At 36.9% G+C, this 21,039-nt stretch overlaps 2 protein-coding genes across 7 annotated transcripts in view; one reads left to right on the top strand and one right to left on the bottom strand.

Annotated features, from left to right (window-relative positions):
• The window catches only part of DCUN1D1 (defective in cullin neddylation 1 domain containing 1), a 75,762-nt gene extending 70,445 nt beyond the window's left edge, over positions 1-5,317 (top strand). The window contains exon 5 of the mRNA XM_054713776.1: positions 2,478-5,317. Coding sequence (XP_054569751.1) covers positions 2,478-2,494 — 17 coding nt within the window. The 3' untranslated portion in view covers positions 2,495-5,317. The remainder of the gene's footprint in view (positions 1-2,477) is intronic.
• ATP11B (ATPase phospholipid transporting 11B (putative)) overlaps positions 5,318-21,039 on the bottom strand; it is a 98,503-nt gene continuing 82,781 nt past the window's right edge. For 4 of the 6 annotated variants that reach the window (XM_054713764.1, XM_054713769.1, XM_054713768.1 and 1 more), the window contains 2 exons: positions 12,135-12,268; positions 5,318-6,424 (listed from right to left, as the gene is read on the bottom strand). In XM_054713764.1, coding sequence (XP_054569739.1) covers positions 6,343-6,424; positions 12,135-12,268 — 216 coding nt within the window. In that variant the 3' untranslated portion in view covers positions 5,318-6,342. Of the gene's footprint in view, positions 6,425-12,134; positions 12,269-20,439; positions 20,566-21,039 lie in introns of those variants that run through there. The other 2 variants (XM_054713765.1, XM_054713766.1) reach the window with 2 other exon arrangements.

Raw genomic sequence — 21,039 nt, 5'->3', positions numbered from 1 at the left:
GGGGGTGATCAGGTTGTCGGGGGCAGTTGGGGGCGATCAGGTTGTCAGGGGGGGCAGTTGGGGTGATCAGGCTGGCAGGGGGGGGCCTTTGGGAGCGAGCAGGCCAGCAGGGGGGGGCAGTTAGGGTGATCAGACTAGCAGGAGGGGCAGTTGGGGGTGATCAGGCCAGCAGGCAGAGTGGTTAGGGGCAATCAGGCAGGCAGGCAGTTGAACGGTTAGGAGCCAGCGGTCTCAGATTGCAAGAGAGATGTCCGACTGCCAGTTTAGGTCCAATCCCACAGGGCAGTTGGACATCCCCAAGGGGCCCCTGATTGGAGAGGGTGCAGGCCGGGCGAGAGACCTCCCCACCCCCCGTGCACAAATTTCATGCACTGGGCCATTAGTAAAGCTATGGTAATCAAGACAGTTTGCTATTAGTAAGGATAAATGAATAGAATATAACAAGAGTCCAGAAATAGACCCACATTTATATAGCCAATTAATTTTAAACAGAGGCACCAAAAAAATTAAATGGAGATGTATATTTTCAACAATGAGAATAAACAGATACCTTTATGGGGATTAGCTTCACATCATACACATGAATGAATTTGAGATGGATTACAGACAAACATAAAAGACTATAATGCTTTCAGAAAAAGAAAAGGACAATTTCTTCATGACCTTGGAATAGACAAAACACAAAAAGCACATAACAATAAAGGAGAAAAAATATTGACTACATAAAAAATAAAGTACTTCTGCTCCCCAAAGAAAATACATAGGTAAGCCACAGACAAGGGAGAAATGCTAGCAAAAGACTTACATCTTTATATAAAGGATTCCAAACATTCTGTAATGAGATAAGAAGCCTAAATAAATGTCCAGAGACATGAATAAGCATTTCAAAAAAAGACAAATTGCAATAAGCATATGAAAACGAGTTAAACATCATTTGTCATCATGCAATTTAAAATCATGGGATATAATAGAACATCTGGAATTCTCATAACTGTACATAAATGTACATAAAATGGCACATACAATCATTTTGGAAAACTTTGTGACCCAACAATCCTATTAGTTATTTCATAATGAAATGAAAATATGTCCACAAAGCATGTTCATAATAACTATTTATAACCACCCCAACTCCAAATAATCCAAGTGTCCATAAACAAGATAAAGGATAAATAGTAGGATGTTCATAAAATGAAACACCACTGAGTAGCAAAAACAAACTGGGGGTATATGTAACAACATGAATGAAGCATATTTTGAGTAATAAAGACACCTACAAAAGTGAACACCTTGCATAATTCCATTTTTTTTTTTTAAATTCAAGAACAGTTAAGACTTACCTATGAAAAGAGAACACAGAAATATGGTTGCCAAGGGCAGGGAGGGAGTAATACACTGAAATCGGCACAAGGGAACTTTCTGGGATGATGGAAAGGTTCTTTACTGGGTTGGGGGAATGACTGCCAACAAATGATATAATATAGTCCTGAAGTCTATGCACTTTGTTGTCTACAAATTTTACTTGAACACAAACCATTTTACCTCAAAAATCGGAATTAAAAAGTCTGATTTATCAGAGGGCTCTCTGCCACTCCCCAAAAGAGCTGTTTGGAGACATGTGGACTTATTTCCATTTACAGTAACTTTGTCTTTTAAGTCAGTCAGCTCTTAAAAATAAAACTTGAATTGTTTTTAAATTCACTAAATTTTATGGTGAAATGCTGCTCATAAAATTTCTTGTCCTAAATCTCTTAATCATTAAAAATACAATCTATCATACCTATATAATAAAAGCCCACGTGACCATTCCAGCGGAACGACCAGAAAGACCTGTCACTATGATGGGAACTGAACACCAGGGGGCAGATGCACAACGCAGGAGCTGCCCCCCGGTGGTCAGTGCGCTCCCACAGGAGGAAAGCCGCTAGGCCAGAAGCCGGGCTCATGGCTGGCGAGTGCAACGGCAGTGGCGAGAGCCTCTTGGCGGCAGCACTAAGGAGCAGCGAGCAGGCAGGTGGTAAGGAGCGATGGGTCCCGGACTGCGAGAGGGATGTCCACCTGCTGGCTTAGGCACAATCCCTGGGGGTCCTCCCTCCCCCAGTGCACGAATATCATGCACCTGGCCTCTAGATGTATAATAAAAGCTGAAATTACCCTAAAGGTTGTCTAAACCCTCACCTCCTTTAAAGAAAAACAGATGCTTAGATGAAGTGACTTGTCCAGGATCATATTCATTTCAGAAATAAAAATACGTTACATATATCATACATTGTCATCCTTTGCAAATACTAATACTTGGGCAAAGATAACAGCTTACCTTTAAATGAAAGTTGGTTAAACAATTATGTGTGTTTTCACTGGCAACTGAGCAAGCATCAGGAATAACAACTGTAATTAGAAGGTTAGAATATTTTATATATAAATGTGCACTATCAGTTATATTTCATTTTTTAAATATGTATTTTTATTGATTTCAGAGAGGAAGAAACATTGATAAGAGAGAATCATGGATCGACTGCCTCCTACTGGGGATCAAGCCCACAACCCTGAGCATGTGCCTTTGATCGTAATCAAACCTGGGACCCTTCAGTCTGCAGTCCAACATCCTATCCACTGAGCCAAACTGGCTAGGGCTCAGTTATATTTCAAAGAAAGCACATATTTTCCATGGACCAAGGCATTTCCAAATTCTCCCTGGATAGCTGTTCATGAAAGATGCACTTTCTAGTTCAAGAGTGTTGGTCTTTACAGCTGGTGCATTTCTATCAGGCCCCTTTTTCAGGAGATGTACTGATCATCTATAAACCTGTGTAACCAACTTTGAAAACTGCAGTTAGAGAAAAGCATAATGGTATTCTTGTACTATAATGCAGGGTAAATGTAGTAAAATGTAATTCAACACAAATTTGGCAGTGCTGGTTGTGATGAGCAAAGAGGCTTAACATGCTTAAATGATGAAAAAAACACTCAATTATATAGGAAAAATTTTATTAGATAAATATAATTTCATAAACTTTAAAAATTACTGAGATCTGTACAATAAGTAACTACATTTACTAAAAATGCAGAAAATTTTTATAGGCTTATATTGGACAGCCACAGTGTCTGAGGTCCAAAATTTTAAACTTAAGTGTTGCTACAGTATTTACAGTTACTAATTCCTCATAAAAATCTAACAGTCACCATTACTACAAACATATAATTAATTATGCTCTATTTTTGTAGGAATGTCATTCAAGTTATCTCACATAAACAGCACATTAATAATGTTTTATTTTTATGAAAATAGATTAACTCATTTCAGGATAGAAATAAAAGTGTCTCTAAAAGGGGACCCAAAATTAATAAAACATGTTTTACATAACTCTTTGGTGTGTTACTTTTATCAATACCTACGTATATCATACACCAAATTGATCTTTACATAAAAAAATACAAACATGATTTTCCCTTTTCCTTCAGACCCCAATAACTTTTCACATTAGCATACTTGAAAAACTTTGTGTAATTTAAATTTTTTACTACACTTGACTCCTGCCTATCAGATAAGAGTCTCAAGTTTATCACCCAAGCCCAATAGCCCAATTTCACAATCTTACGCAGCAGAAAACACCCTGGTGTAAGTAAAAGTATTTCTGAACAGGGTGATGTGCCTCTTTTATCTTCTAACCAGGACAGTGCCAGAGTTTGGGTCAGGTCTGGGAAGCCTTCGGATATAATGGAAATTAAAACCCAAGGCGGATGGTTTTTAAGAGAAATTCACACTGTAAATTCTCCTCTTTCTTCATTCTCAACCTGGCAGCAAACCTGTAGTTCTACTAGCCAACACCCTACTCCCCTTGGGTGAACCTAATGCTTGCTAAAGCTGTGGCAGGCTGCTGAGTCATAAACAGCTGACGGGCCATTTTGGAAACTGACTTGGTGCTTGCTACTATCTTCAGTGGTACAGCCTTCAGGCAAACATGTGAGGAAAATAGATTTGAGACCAATAATTAACTAGTAATAACACATGTAGCATCTTACTCCGGTTTTGGCAGATAAGAGTAAGTTAATTAACATCGTATTTTCCAAAGAATTTTAAATCAATATGCAAAGGGGAAATTTTCTGAGCTTCCTGGTTATGTAGTAATAGTTTTACAATATGAGTATTAGCAATAGAAAACTATTGGAAACTTACAGACAACACTGATATTCTCTTAAACAAATAGAAGAAAACCCTTTTTCTTACAGTTATGAGATAATCTTCCTTTAAGTGGAGTAGGTTTTCAACAACAGAATAGGGTAAGCATTATCAGTAGATGCATTTACTTTTTTTTTAAAATATAAAGTTTTTAAATAATTTCAAATAGGAATGCAGGAAATTACATCAACCACGCCTTAACCTAAGCACCATACAGGTCAGCTGACTTGCCTTGCTGCAGTGGTTAGAGACTGCTTGATGGCTTCGTAGTCCTTCTCCAGTGTCAGCAGTCAGTCTAGTTGATGGCAAATAAACACTGCTAGGTAGATGTAATGCAAGCCCCACTGAATGTCATTTTGTTATAAGACTTTCTAAGAAAAGCAAATTCCATAATATCCTCCATGAAATTACCCTACAGAATATTTTCAGCAATATTTCCTATTCTGGAATGTGAATTGGTAAGTGTAGCCAATGTACATTTTATTGAGCCTATTTGGAATATCTAAGTTAAAGAAGGACTATTTATAAAAGTTAATATTTAAGCTGAAATTCACAACACAATATTCTTGCATTATTGAAACAAAGGTTATATTAGCAAGAAAATAGTTTACCAGTGAACAAAGGTAAAGTCTTAATTCTTGACTATTCCCTATCAGCCCAATTCAAGAAGTCTTATATTCATGAAATGGGGGAAGGGGTGGAAGGCTGCAAAATAAATCTACAAAAAAGAATTATATTGTCAACTGTATGGAAAACTTTAGCAAAATCTTATTTAACCATTTCCATATAGTTTAAAATGTATATGTACACAATCATTAAATATGCTTAGGGCTGGGTAATAGTTCTTAACCCACAAAATTTAGCGTTTTAGACTTTGTTTCACTTACATTCTATAGCCATACCTGAAAATATACCTTATAATGAAACACTGGGCAGATTTCCCTTTGCTGTAGTAGTCTGCCACAACTCAGATAACATATACTAACCTAAAAATAATAGGATTCTTATCTGACATCCTTTACACTATAATCTAGCTTACTGAAAGGCAAGCCACAGAAAGAGGCTCTTCTATTTATTTTTTATTTAATTACTCCAACATTTTGATTTGCACAATTAAAAGTGTTTGCAATACTTAAATACTGTCCAAACTTGTTTTTTATTGATATAGTTGAACTTTACAACAGTGTCATAAAATATTATAAACAATTTTCAGAGAAAAAAAAGCAAATTTAAATATATTAACTAGATTAAAGCATGCAAAAGATTAAATGAAAACACATCAAATAATAATATGCTAATGATAGCTAATTTACCCACTTTATATTCTGCCATAAAAATATCAGTAAACATCAATTTGAAATTTTGTGAATGGACTTGATTCCCAATTTATGTATAAGATATGATACACACTTTGCATGTGTATGGTTAACTTTACTGGTGTGTTACGTACATTAAGAGAAGTTTGGTATTGGTATATATTTACTACCCACAGTGCAGTAAATAATGGTTAGAAATGCATTCTCCTAATTTTCTCTATGAACTTAGAAAGCAGTAATGAATTCACAACATGGTCACTAAGGGACCAAAATTTCTTACTATTCACATTTACTTTTCCCATGAAAAGCTTCAAATATAACTCTAATAAAAAAATAGAGTTTTCAAGGCTAACTTTTCAGCATAATTTACAGAAGCAGATTTAAATAGAAGACTCAACAAGTAAGCTAATACTCAAAAATACAATTAACTATGAATTACCTTTTCAACCTTGATATTAACCTTTTGCACTCGGATGTCGAGTGTGACTCGACACAGTTAGCATCAGTAGCAGCTCGATGAAAAAAGCAAGTGAGTGCAAAGGGTTAAAGTATGGTGGCCTCAGCAAGAGGCTGAAATGCCATTAGGAGCCCCACAAACACAAGGGACAACCCAAAGAGATGGAAAATGTCTATTCATAAATTTTAACACGTTCAGATTTAAATTAAAGGGGTTGAGAGTGCTTCATGTAAATCCTTTTTTGTTTGCCATTAGAACTTTGAGTGGGTATGAACTACAGAGATTTCAGAAAGTAATTCTGCAGAGCTAGTGTGGCCATTACCAACCAGGATGTCACAATGAATTTTAGGAAAGGAGTTGAATGGCTCCCACAAAGTACTACTGCTCTTTTAACAAGTAGATGAGTCCATTGTGGAGAGAGTCAAGATGCTCCTGTCGTTGGTATAGAAAGGATCCGATGCACTCCATAATCTAAATAACAATAAGAGAAAAGTTTGCTCACCAGGACCTATGTTTTAATTAGAAAAAAAATGTATTCTAAAACTTAGAACCAAAATGCAATTTGAATATTAAAATAATCACTGATTAATTTTTAAATGCTAAAAGGAAGTTCTTCATACTTGATGAGTTTAACAAACATTTCATTTATATTATACAAAACTTGAGGAAAACAATGCTCTAATCATCCTCTATCTATATATATAAAAGCCTAAGCGACCAGACAACTGGCTGGTCGCTATGATGTGCACTGACCACCAGGGGGCAGATGCTCAATGCAGGAGCTGCCCCCTGGTGGTCAGTGTGCTCCCACAGCAAGAGTGCTGCTCAGCTGAAGCCAGGCGCCAGATGCTGGGCTCACAGCTGGCCAGCGCAACTGTGGTGGTGCGAGCCTCCCCAGCCTCCTTGGCAGTGCTACCGAGCAGCTGCAGTGGGGGGTGGCAGGCACAGCGGGGCCAGGATGAGTGGGAGAGGCACGGCGCCCAGCCCGGGCTCTTCCCCGCCCGCCCGCCGCTTCGTGCACTACATCCCCCAGGTGTCCTGGATTGTGAGAGGGTGCAGGCCAGGCTGAGGCCTCTAGTATAAAAATAATAGCCAAAATTTAGACACTCATTAGCATTAAAACATTTTCTAGAGGTAGCAGAGTATAAGACTCTCTTAAAACCTTAATTTAAAAAATAAGTATATTATTAAGAGTTATGCAATGAAAAGCAACTAGGCTGTATTTTGACATCACAGAAGCAAACAAATATCACACTAACAAAAACTTTGGAACAAAATAGCAGTGTTCTTAATTTATTTTTTTTCAGCTATAAATTCTATTCTAAATATTGTAGCATAATTAGTTTGAATGTTGTGAATGATTTATTCAATAGGCATCAAAGACACCTCTAAGTCTAATGAAATTAGGGTTTTCATTTAATTAAGAACAAATGATCTTTTACCGGTCTGGAAAAGTCAACTACTGTCTGAATGATAAGGCCCATAAAGCAATCTTCTATATATATAAAAGCCTAATATGCAAAATGTCCCCTTGGGTGTTCGAAGGACTGAAGTCGATTGCTCACTATGATGTGCGCTGACCACCAGGGGGCGGTGCAAAACAAAGGAAGGCCCCAGATGGCAGTCAGGGAAGGGAGGTCATGGCCAGCAGCTGGCAGCCGCTAGGGACCCTACCCGTGCACGAATTTTGTGCACTGGGCCTCTAGTTCATTACATAATACTTTATGTGCAGCTGTATTAATTTAAGCTTAAGTAACTTAAGATCAAAAATAGCCTGCCATACTTAAAACAGCCTAACCTACTTTAAGGATTACTAAGTCAAAGCTAGATTTTCTTAAAAGACTAAAAGTATTTAACAATAAGTACATTTTATGTAATTTCCTAGGATTCCCACTTTCCTTAAACAAAGATGTTAGAGGAAGAGATTAACATTTAAAATGGCCCATATTCACTTTTATCACATATCTGCTGTTTGAAGACAGCAGTCGCCAATCAGTTGTCCTGAAAGGTTGCTGACCGCTGTTCTAAGAGACTCTGTATGTTCAAATTTAAATCAATTAAGTGAGCAGTCATAATGAAGTTTGGAACCTGGAAATTTTACAAAGTTGACAAAGAGGAAAACAAACAACAAGCATACCAATGGTTTACAGAACTTACTAGTTTCCAGGAAACCTTCAACAGTATCTACCTTAGTTTAAGGAAAGGCTTGTTCACTACCCTATTTCTAGCACCTAGAACTTCGCCTAGTATAGTAGGCACTCAGTATTTGTAAAATACATGAATGAAACAGAACTATGAACATTTCTTAGAATAAGTATTCATGCAGGAAAAAGTATGCTCAGACATATATGATAAAACATAAGTATCAACACCCCAATTATCTGGAGTCAAGTTTCCACTCCCAAATTGCCAATGTTTTTGATATAAATTTTTCTTCTTTGCAACTACTGCTTACATAAAAATGTTATTAGATAAGGTTTCCTCCATTTATTTTTCTTTTCAAAGCACACATGTGCATTCCTGTGTCAAATATCATATTTGACAGAACATTAAATACCTGAATTACATATCAACTATTAACTCCTTTCTAATTAGAAAACAGTTTTGATTAGGATGAAGTAACTGTTGATAAAACACATACAGAAAATCATTTATTGCTAAAGTATAACTCTTTAGGGTACAACATGACATAGCCTTTCATATAGCACCTTGATGCTACCTTTTTAAAAAAAATATTTTATTGATTTTTTTACAGAGAAGAAGGGAGAGGGATAGAGAGTTAGAAACATCAATGAGAGAGAAACATCAATCAGCTGCCTCCTACACACCCCCTACCGGCAAAGTGCCCGCAACCAAGGTACATGCCTTTGACTGGAATCGAACCTGGGACCCTTCAGTCCGCAGGCCAACGCTCTATCCACTGAGCCAAACCGGTCAGGGCTGATGCTACCTTTGAAAACAAGCTTGCAAAATGGCAAATTCCTTTGACAATCAATTAATCAAATATAAGTAGAATTTTTATGCCTGGATAGTAAAAGGTCAATCAGCAGAGAAATCTGTCCTATAAAAGCACTAGTTATATTTCTCAAGCGATGCCCTTTTATGTTTAATATGTTAATGGAATAGGCCAAGGGCTTCTACATCTGGTAACAAGTACCAGCCTTGCCCTACCGTTTAAATTAGACATAAAATAGAAATGTAGAATAAAGGCTGCTTCAAAATCAAAACAGAAATGCCAAACATATCTCACTAATACAATTACATGGAAAAAACAGGAATAAAACTCTATGTATCAAAATAACTTTCAAAGTTCAAATACAATCTTAATGGAATTGTGGCAATTTCCTATAGCCCTTTGAAAACACCAACTGGTTTTACATATTATATGATTTTTACCACTAGAAAAAAAATGAATAGATCTCAAAACACTTTTTAGATTATTAATTTAAAGAACAAAAAGGAGATAATTAAAGTAGCATCTGATAATTATAACATTAGATGTTGGACAAAATTAGAAAGATATTTACAGTCTGTCATATAAGATATTAATTACTGTTAAAGATTTTATTAAGAAAATAAAAAAAGTCCTACAAAAAAAAAAAGAATATGATACAATTCTAAGTGAAAAAAAGTATAGATGGTAACAGCCAGCTTTAAGAGAACAGGCTGAAATAAATCACATAATGCCTGGGGCAGGCTCAAGAGGGATAATGCAGTAAAAAAATGACTATGTAAAGATAATGGAGACATATTACCTAAATAATATCAAGAAAGTGGGAACATATATAACACAGAAAAATATTTTTGGCTCATTTAAAATCAATTCTAGTTTTTTGTAACAGTGAAGATGTATCCTGTCATTAATGAGAACTTCCTATTGAAGTAGAAAATTCTAAAATTCTGTGACAGTATTATAGATATCTATAGTATTCTTATATTCTAACTCCCATCTTAGTTCTATGTAATGAAGCTGTCTTAGTAAGTAAAATAATATACATTCAGTCCTTTTGGAACTTCCTTTGGGAAACTTTTTGGCCTGGTACATGACAAAGCTGCTTTCTCATAATGCATTTTACAATACAATTGTGTAAGTCATAACATGTAAATTCCAATAAATTTAACTGCTCATAATAATTCTTTTATGTGGAATGAAATTATTACAAAATGATATCACAGCATTATGAGAATATTTTTGATTATATGTTATGATAACTAAGTAGGACTGAAACAACAGACATTATATTAACATAAAAAACTATTTACAAATGCAACTTTACCATAAAGACGTGGCTACAATTAAAGGCAAAGTGGGAACTACCAAGTTCACCAGTAAAAGTTACCTGAATTTTATCATACATGAATATCATACTCATCATTTTTAAAACATAAAGTTAACCAAATACTAAAAATTTCTTTATTAACAGGTAAGAGTTGTGCCTCCTCCACCCTTCATTCTCTATTCTTGTTGTACTTTCTTTAAAAAAAAAAAACAAAAGTGTTTATTGATTTCAGAGAAAGGAAGGGAAAAGGGGAGACAGGAACATCAATGATGAAGGAGAATCACTGATCCACTGCCTCCTGTCTGCCCCACACTGGGGCTCAAGCCCAAAACCCAGGCATGTGTCCTGAGTGGGAATGGAACCAGTGACCTCCTGGTTCATGGGTTGACGCTCAACCACTGAACCATACCAGCCGGTTTTTATTTCTTCTTTGCTATACTTTCCAACCTTTTCCAAGCCATGGCACATATAGAAAGTGATACTATTCACACGGTGCACTATGGACAATAGAAATCACCATCTATCCCTGCTCATCTGTAACCCTTCATGCACACCAGTGCATTGCTGTGTTTTTTTAAAAAATATATTTTATTGATTTTTTACAGAGAGGAAGGGAGAGAGATAGTTAGAAATATCGATCAGCTGCCTCCTGCACGCCCCCCACTGGGGATATGCCCGCAACCAAGGCACATGCCCTTGACCAGAATCGAACCCGGGACCCTCCAGTCCGCAGGCCGACGCTCTATCCACTGAGCCAAACCGGCCTCGGCTGCATTGCTGTTTTGATTTTAAGAATATGATATCATCAACCTAAAGAACACCAAAGTGTGAAAAGTTATTACTACTCCTTAATATCCCCTAAATAATAATATCCCCTAAATAATATGTCTCTTGGGGAAATATATGAAGAAATGAATACATTTCACTTTCAAATAAATTTAAGTGGAATTTACCAAAAAACTGCATTGTTTGTTGTGACCCACAAAAGCAAGCACTGATAAATCTTTTACGAAATAGATTTGGGCCTGGCTGGCATTGCTCAGTGATTGAGCATCAACCCATGAATCAGGTGGTCACGGTTTGATTCCCATCAGGGCACATGCCTGGGTTGTGGGTTTAATCCTCATTGGGGGGCGTGCAGGAGGCAGCCAATCAATAATTCTTTCTCATTATTGGTGTTTCTCTCTCTCCTCTCCCTTCCTCTCTGAAATCAATAAAAAATATATTATATATTAAAAAAAAGATTTTAGAGGAGACAAAAATGCAAAGATTCTAATAAACCATAATTTAAAGAGCCTGTTCTAGCTTAACAACTTTTAATTAGACCATAAATACCAAGTGAAAACTTAAAAATCACAACTGATTATAAACCTTATTACAGAGATAAAAAGGAGTAGGAAAACAGCAATACAGTCTTGTGTGTATAAATACCTCAAAGTCTCAAATGACTGACTAGAAAATATAGACCAAGAATAAGAAAAGCAAAATCTTTTGATTTTACTATTATATGTAGATTATTTTGTACTGGTAAATACAAAAACCAACCAAACAAAAATATATAGGAAGTAAAACAGTAGCATAGTAAAAAGTTATAAAAATCAAATATGAATACCATATACACACTCCTAGTACCACATTTTAGAAAGATTATGAAGCAAAATTTTTTGTTCATTAGATGAAAAGTCTCTTCAAAGGTGCTTTCTCTTCCTTTGTTAGCGATAGAACCCCTTCCCCACAGCCATAAAGTGAAATCTACCATCAGAGTGCTAATAAATAGCACACTGCCTGCTTCAGTTGGTAAAACCAGCTGCGGATTTATTAGGTATCTAGGATGCATGTTCATCTGTTCCAGTTTACAGGACACTCATCTGCAGCAAAGGCTACTTAGAGAAATGTCACACCTGCTGACATGGGTCGGACTACATCTTCCTATTACTCGTTCCAGCATTCTTCCAACAGATGCGCACGCTGTTTCGCCTTCTGAGAAACAGCACAGGGAGTCCAGGCACTTGATACTTGGATTTGTTTCAGTAAGCTGGAGAAGTTGCAGCAGAAAAAAATTAGTTATTTTTTCAAAAAGCATTAAAAATTACAAGCACTTTAAAACTAAAAGTAATGTATATAAACATGTTTTCTGCAATATGAAAATATATGGTATGAAAGGCTTAATTTAAGAGTAATCATACAAAAATATTTAAATTTGAGGTTAAGTAAAATAATTATACAAAAACAATGAACATTATTTAAATATGCAAAGATTTTGGATTTTAATGTCAATATTTTATTATGGCCAAAATTACATCAACTACTCAGAAGCATAATGAATTGGAATTCTTGAGGTTTTTGTTTAGGTGAAATGCTTCTGTAATTTCAACTAAAATGTCTAGCAATCAAGAAAAATGGAGTGTGAACTATTTTGAAGCCTGGGAAATAACAACCAGGGAGGATCTAATCCCAACCTTCAACAACTATAATAATTATAACAACAAAAATAGTAGCAAATACTTTATGCAGTGTTACTATATGCCAGGTTCTAAGCACTTACATATATTCACTTCATAATTATCCTTGAAAAAAGTACATAATTTACCTTAAATTGCTGAGCAACTCTTAAATGCCAACCATACCCTTAATCAGCTCATCTTATTTTAAAAAAAATTAACTGATGGTACATGTATTAAAATCAATTAAAAAGTGACTAAATAGTACTATTAAAATGGAAAAATAAATTAATTCCTGAAAGTATGCATGATCTATACTGATTCAGGCATAAATAAACACAGCAAGATAACTTTAAGCTATACTACTAATAATTTTAATCCTGTTAAATGAGGGGGAAAATGGTATGACACAGAGTTAATGAATCCCAAACCTGGTCTTGATATTCAAGAATACTGCTAAATTTCTCAAGGTTTGTCATTTTAAATAAACTTATTTTCATTTACTTTCCTTTACATATGTAACATATTGCATAACAAATCTTTCAAAAGTATAAAAGAAGAACAACAAGAAAAATAGATTCATTTGAGGGTTGCAATTCACTAAGGTTGGGAATCACCAAGTGTTGAGAGCAGGCATGACAATGGGGACGTTTGTGGTGACACTCACAATGGACAGAAGAGATGGACAGGGTGGAATGTAAATAACCTGGCATTGAGAATGAACCTAATCAACTGGTGAAGTCCTGCAAAATCCCTGCACAGAGTAATTCTACCTAATACCAAGCAGTGCAAGTCAACACAGTTCCTGATTGGGAATTGCCCGACTGCACCAATCAATGTCCTAGGATCTGGTAAGCACTGAGAAATAACCAAATTTTCCTTTTTCCTTTACAATACCCTTGGTTTAGGCTGTTCACAGTATTGTTTCTTAAAATGTGAGATGTTTACAGACATTTCACGAAAAAAAGTTCTGTGGCCAATTTAGTTTAGGAAACACCATTCAACAAAAGTCTGAGTAAAGGATTGTCTGAGTCAGTGTGCATGGTCAGTCTCCAAGGGGAGAGTGAGACACCGAGCAATTCTGAAACTCTTTTTTTCTTTTTCCAATAACAACCCCCAAGCCCCAAGGGAACATTAATCAACATCAGGAGGAATGATAATATTCAGAGGAATAGTTTAGGAAATGCTGGTTTAGGTAACAAGATTTCATCAGTTTTCTCCTTGGGTCCCTAGACTTCAGTTCCACCATCTCAATATCACCCTCTGTAGAAAGCAGGAGTCCATAGCTCCCCCATAACGCTCAAAGGAGAAAGTACAACACCTTAGGGAGACCCCTAAGGCCCTATATGAACTGATCTGAGGCTGCCTTTCCTGCTTAACTTACCAATGTTCCTGTAGTCCCCACACTGCCAATCAGGCAGTGCTCCTTGCATGGGGTGATGTGCCAGGGCCTGCCACCAATCAGGGTCAGAAGGCTGACCCCGACACCAAGTTCAGTTTAAATACCATCATCTCCATGAAATCTCCCTCACCTCTCCAATTATCAGGTAATCTCTTTCTGGATTCTATTCCACTGCCTGTTGACATCACTTAAATGACACAAACACTTAAATTCAATTTATATTTATTAAGCAAGGAACTGTGCTTAATAAAGGATAATAGAGAAGTCAGGAACAAATAATGGAATGCTTATTATGTGAGTGCCACCTCCTATGTAAGATGCTTCTCATGGATTATCTAAGAATTATAACCACCTTTTGGGATAGGCACCATATTCATAAGCATTTTATAGATGAGGAAACAGAGAGGTTAAGAACTTATTCAAGGTCACCCAGCTAGGGCTTGAGTCTTGGTTTCTTTGATTCCAGAGCCCAAACTTCTTTACTATGACATTATACTGCCTTCTTATAATTATGGCATGAGGCAGACCACAAATATCAAAAGAGAGAAGGGAAAGCTCACACCCAGCTATTGCTGGTAATGGTGGGAGGGCATGGAAGATATGGTGAAAAAGATGGCATCCGAAATACACCTTGATGACCAAATGGGATTTCAATAGCTGGAGATGGTGGAGAGAGAGCACTCCAGGCTAAGTGAAGACAATGAGTAATAATTGTGTATGGGCAGAAAAATATGATGTGTATTCAGTACGTTTAGCCTCAGCATAGAGTAGTTGTTATTTCTAACCCCTTGCAAAAAGACCAGTGCAACTCAATGCATGATCCACAAATCAGTATTATCCAAAAATAATTGCTTACTCATGAGGATATAGGTGTTTCTGGACTCTGAGAATAAAAGATTAGAAAATTTTAAGGTACTTTGACATAATACTTTTATAACTGTTGAATCTAAAAATAATTTTAAAATTGGGGCATATTTTATATATCTTTTAAATTTCATTTCCTAGTAATTAATTTTTATTGTATTTTTAAAAAGTATTGGTCTGTGATGGACTGGAAATTAAAAACAAAACAAAACAAGCAAACAACTAACTTGTCATGCACATTTACATGGGAAGCACTGAACTAGACCAGAAACCAGAGAGATCAAGGAGTTTAACAACTGTGCTTTGCCTATAGAGCTAGTGCTCAATCAACTGATGGAAATTCACTGAAGATGACATCTGTAAAGTCAGCAGCTAGATGGACAGAACACTAATTAGGTAATGATCTTGCTTTGCATTCATCACCTTTCACTTTAAAATCTAAGGGCAGGTATTAATATATGAGCAACCCAATAGAGTAAACATCTTGAAATGTCAAAAATAATATAAAGAAACTAGGAGCCCAGCGCACTATTCGAAATCGTGCGGCACTGCCCACCCTCGAGTTGCTGGTCTGGCCCTGCCTCCCTCTCCGGGCCCTGAAGCAGCCGCGGTCGCTGCTGATCAGGCCCTCCCTCAGCGCAGGCGTGCAGAGGTCCCTGCTGCCCTGCGTGCAACCTCCTCCTGTCTGGTCGACCCATTATGGCGTCCCAACTAATTAGCATATTTCTCTAATTTTATATAAATATATATATGATATATATATATATATATATATATATATAAACTTCCTCAGATCACCTTTTGAACTAAGAAAAGTGTTTTTTTTTCCTAAAAAGAAAAAACCCCAGCTGCTTTGAAAATGCTGAAAGCTAGTTAATTGTGCTTTTGTATCCTATCTAATAAAATAGTAATATGCAAATTGACCATCACTCCAACACATACAAGATGGCCGCCACCATGTATTCAAAGATGGCTGCCCCCATGTGGACATAAGATGGCCGACAGGGGAGGGCAGTTGTGGGCGATCAGGCCAGCAGGGGAGGGCAGTTAGGAGGGACCAGGCCTGCAGGGAATGGCAGTTGGGGGGGGGGGGGAGAACAGGCCTGCAGGGGAGGGCAGTTGGGGGTAATCAGGCCTGCAGGGGAGGGCAGTTAGGTGTCGATCAGGTTGGCAGGGGAGTGGTCAGGGGGTGATCAGGCTGGCAGGCAGAAGCGGTTAGGGGCAATCAGGCAGGCAGGCAGGCAGGCGACCAGTTGGAAGCCAGCAGTTCTGGATTGTGAGAGGGATGTCTGACTGCCCGTTTAGGCCCGATCCTAAACAGGTAGTCTGACATCCCTTGAGGGGTCCCAGATTAAAGAGGGTGCAGGCTGGGCTGAGGGACACACACACTCCCCCCCCCCCCCCCGCCCTGTGCATGAATTTTGTGCACCAGGCCTCTAGTAGATCTATAAAACAACACTACACTGTTGTCCAGCAAACCTTCAAGCTCTATCACTTTCCCATACAGATCTTTTATCTCATATTTAGGAACTGGGAGCCCAGCCAGAGTACATGTTGCCACAGTTGCCAGTATAACTGGGGGTGGAAATGGGGTATAGCATTTAGAGAGGAAATCAATCCTTTTTTTTTTTTTTTTTTTACTAATTGTAAATACTAAAAAAGAAAAGTATAGTAATGGAAGTAAGACCTTACCTGGTGGCACAAAGAAGAAACTTTATGAGAAATTTTGATTAATTTGTATGACACACTCCATCACTTTCTTCCCGGGAACCACCACGTCATTTAGAGCTTGAAGGGCTCCCAAGCAAAACAACTACGGAGATTCAACATGACTATGTATGGCTAATAACAATTTTCATGTTTATAGAACTTGCCTTTCGAAATAAATTTTGGCTCATGGCTCTATTTCCATTATTTTTATATCAGTGATGGTAAACACTTAGAAGTCTCTCCCATTAGAAGCTTCTACAAAATATCTTCCCTAAATCTCCTAAATGTTAAAAAATTTTATACGTACATTTCTAAATCTTTTAATCACTTATTACATATTACCTATCAAATCAAGTAATGTTTTTAAGTTTAGATAATAATTACCAAGCTATTAACCATATTTGTTCTTTTGTCCTTAAAACTGTTTTATATACTTGATATTCAAAATGAGTGCCCTTCATAGCCTTAAAGAAGATATTTGGAAAGGAGCCTTACACTATAATTATGAAAGGAGAAAAGTTTGTGTTTAAGAAAATGTTTTTCCTTTAAAGGTAAAATCAAAAGTCATAAAATATTACTGATTCCAAATTTAGTTAAGAATAATAACATCCCTAAAACAAGTAATAGCTTCATCTCATTATTAAGAACTAGAGGCCTGGTGCATGAAAATTTGTGCACTGGAGGGGGGGGGGTCCCTCAGCCCGGCCTGCCCCCTCACAGTCCGGGAGCCCTCAGGGGTGGGAGACGACCCCGCCCGCGGTCAGGGGAAGGCAATGCCCCCATCATACCTTTGCTGCTGCCACTGCCGGCAGCTAAAGCCTTGGCCTTGGGCCAGCCCTGGGCAGCTGGGCAGCCGCCATCCGAGGCTTGCCTGCATCTCGGGCTGGCCCTGGGCGACTGGGGGGCTGAGGTGACTGGGGGACTCCGGAGGCAGGCACTCAGGGTGGGCCCAGCCGTGCCGCGCGCCTGCAGCCCCGGCAGGGCTGAGGGGACTGGGTGCCGCCATATTTGATGGCGTGACAGTCAATTAGCATATTCCCAATTTATTAGATAGGATTGCAACAGGCAGCCATTTGATGAAGGCAGTTAATAACTGCTCTGTCTTACTTAAGGCCTATTTCTCCAAAACATGCCTCAAGCTTACAGTTACTCCTCTAAACTTCCTTCTTTCCTTCTCTCCAAGTAAAATGAACAAAACAAAATATAGGTAGACTACCTCCACACTGTCTTTGAAGGATCTCCTAAGAGATTTCTGTACGTGTTGCCTAAATCTAACTATGAAAATATGCATATAATAATTACATTTTAAGGTAAGCTTATTTTAATAATTTTGCTTATTCCTAGTTTCAAAAAGATGGACTCCTTTATTTTAATAATGTGGTTACATAAATAACAATATATAACACAGAATTTGTAGTTTAGGTGAAGAAAAGTATCAGTATCTATGAAAAATGGTAAGATCCCCACTTTTGATGGAGGGGGTAAAGCAGAATAGCACTAATTAATGAACCAAGTCATGGCAGAGCTGATATTAAGAATTCAGTTTTCTAAGTATCATCATTTTACAGCATGTCATACTGCCAATACTAATTATTTTCCTTCATTTTAACCTCCAGATGAAAAAGCTGTTCAGTAAGTCAGCACACATTTGAAAATAATACTAGTTTTATAAAGTGTCAGTCATATTTATCAGGCATGCATCTAGTTCCTGACACAGGAGGAGCCTTATTAATATTAATTAGTCTTTTAGTCATTAAGGTTTTCTGTCACTGCTTTGTTAAATGAGGGAGTATCTGTACCTTTGTCACAAGAGAGAAAAGGGACTTGTAGTTAGTTGAAATTGCTTAAAATGTGTTCTCTTTTTGGTAGTAGCAGGTTTCGGGTCTGAGGTGTAAGCACCTGGTTCCAGAATGAGAAAGGTCAACAGCCACAGCATCCTAATGCTATCCTGTGGTTGTTAGATACAGCCTGAAAGAGGGCATTCAGAGCAGTAATGCAGAGACAAAAAAATGACAAAGCAATAGAGGCCTCTGAGGCAGGTGACAGTAGAGGGAGATGACTAGAAGACCCTAGCCCACTGCAACATTCAGGATGCAGTATAGCCTTCTGTCTTATTTTGCAAGGCCAACCAAATTTTGAGTGCAGAAAAATATGAAATTTCAAGATAGAAAAAAAAAAGAGGATATTAGATATTATATAACACTTATTTTTAAAAGTGATTTTTATCTAAAAAAAATATATGCCAAAGGCAAAATACATGAGAAGAAAAATATTCAGGTTATATTTCATTCAACCAATGAAAATTCAGTGATAACTAGAGAAAAACTGCAGATCAGGGCTATACCCCCTGCAATTTTACTAAAGTCATATTCATAGTTTGAGGATTCTTCTGGCTTCTTGTTTATAGGAAGGGAGACCAAATGTCAAGGGAATGATGAGAAAATTCACTTTGTAAAAGTTACATAGTTAAAAAAAAAAAAAGTATCCAGGCCCTTGTTATTTAATAGCAACATTCTAAGAACCCAATTCTCAACTGTATTGTACATTTTAATGGGCATATAAAAGTTAAGGTGCACCAGACCCATGTCTTTTAAAATAGCCAAATTTGCATTAGAAACAAAATAAAAATTCAGAATTCTTTTAAATTTCTTTTCAATTAATATTAATAACCAAGAGTTGATTAATTATATTCAACAATTTCCATTTAGGGCAATTCAATAAAGGAATCTAATTTTAAAAATATGTCTTCCAAAATAATTTAGATTTTTCATATTATTATACCTGTAACATGGTTTGATTTACAATCTACAAATAGTGTATTTTTTTTTTTTAAGTTTCACCACTTACTAGGATTTATCCCAGGTGAGACAATAGCACCTTCTTGACCAGTAATTACAGAAGGCCTCATTTAAGAGTGATTGAGAGGGTTGTGAGACTTTAAGTGAAATGACATATGATGAAACCAATTTTATCATAGGCTAATTGATATAAACAAGAGTTAAGTCCCTACAGCATCTCATTAATGTTACAATGAAAAGCCATTAAATGAAATGATGTTATTCAAAGACATGCTGTACAATATACAAAATGGTAAGTAGATCAAGTAAAAATACATTAGTGGTAAGAATTGTCCTCCATAATTACTACAACTCAGAATATTTTGCACATCCCAATAAGGTTGCCAGGGTTTATTTCTCAAGAGGGTTTATTAATCAAGCCCTCATAAATTCATACTTTTTATTACAAAGATATAACTATTAAAATTTATAAAAAGAACTGAGAGTTTGGTGAATATCAGTCAACAGAAAACTATTCAGCACCAATCCTAAGACTCATTCATTTGATCATTCAATTCAAGAGGTGGACTTAGATAAGCAACTCAGTGTCTAACTACATTAAGATGTATAAAATGATACACAACTACAACTTCAAGTGGGAAAGTGATTTCAGAAATAATAGAAATAGCATGACATATTTTCAAAAGAAGTGACAAGGAATAACTTCTTGAATATAAGACAATAGGTTGTGAAAATACCTTACTAGGTTAGAATTTGAGATGAAGTATGATTCAACAGTGTAACTCTAAAGGAAGATTAATAAAGTATACAGAATGGACATATAAAAAAGTAAAGATCAGAAAAAAGGAAACAAGTAAACAAAAACAACAATGTGAGAAACAATGAGTTATTAGTAAAGTAGAACTAAAATATCAGGCCAGTTCTCCCATAGCATGCCCCAAACATGAGAACTTAGCGGATACGTCCCCAGGAAGATCCAGCGCAGTACTACCTAGTGCACGTAAGAACTGTCCTGCTGGCTGCAAGCCTCAGCTAGCAGGTGCCTACTGTCCTCCCCTCTGTGCTTGCTTTCAGCAAATTCATATGCTGAGCTGACTGAACCCTTATCTTCTTCCATCTAGAAGGATAGAAAAGCAACAAGTCTCATATTACAGACAATACTCTCACTGTATGCAGGTTCAGAATCAAAACAGTAAGTTGGGGTCCACAATCTGTGAGGCACAAATGAATGTTCACACACCACTACATTCATTTACTATCACAAAAGAGAGCTAGCAGCAGCTGCTTACAGGGCGTACAACAAAGCGCACAAAATAAAGCCATGATTTTCCAGTGCACAAAGGACAAATTAAAACCAGGTTTCCTTCAATAAAATTAAAGTTCTTCTATTAAGCAAATTCCCTGTCACCAAGATTTAGGGTTCTCATTGCAAAGATAGGTCCCATTTTGCACCTCTCACGCTCCCTTCTCAGAAGACTTCTCTATTTACAAATAGCCAAACTAATTGGAAACTTTCTACAATTATGAGTCCTCACTGAATAAAACACAGAATTTTCCTCATTTCTATGTATTTTCTGTTTTAGAAATGACT

Source organism: Eptesicus fuscus, chromosome 3, assembly GCF_027574615.1.
Source record: "Eptesicus fuscus isolate TK198812 chromosome 3, DD_ASM_mEF_20220401, whole genome shotgun sequence".
Lineage (NCBI taxonomy): Eukaryota > Metazoa > Chordata > Mammalia > Chiroptera > Vespertilionidae > Eptesicus > Eptesicus fuscus.
The sequence above is the reverse complement of the archived record's forward strand: the minus strand, read 5'-3'. Positions and strand labels throughout refer to the sequence as shown.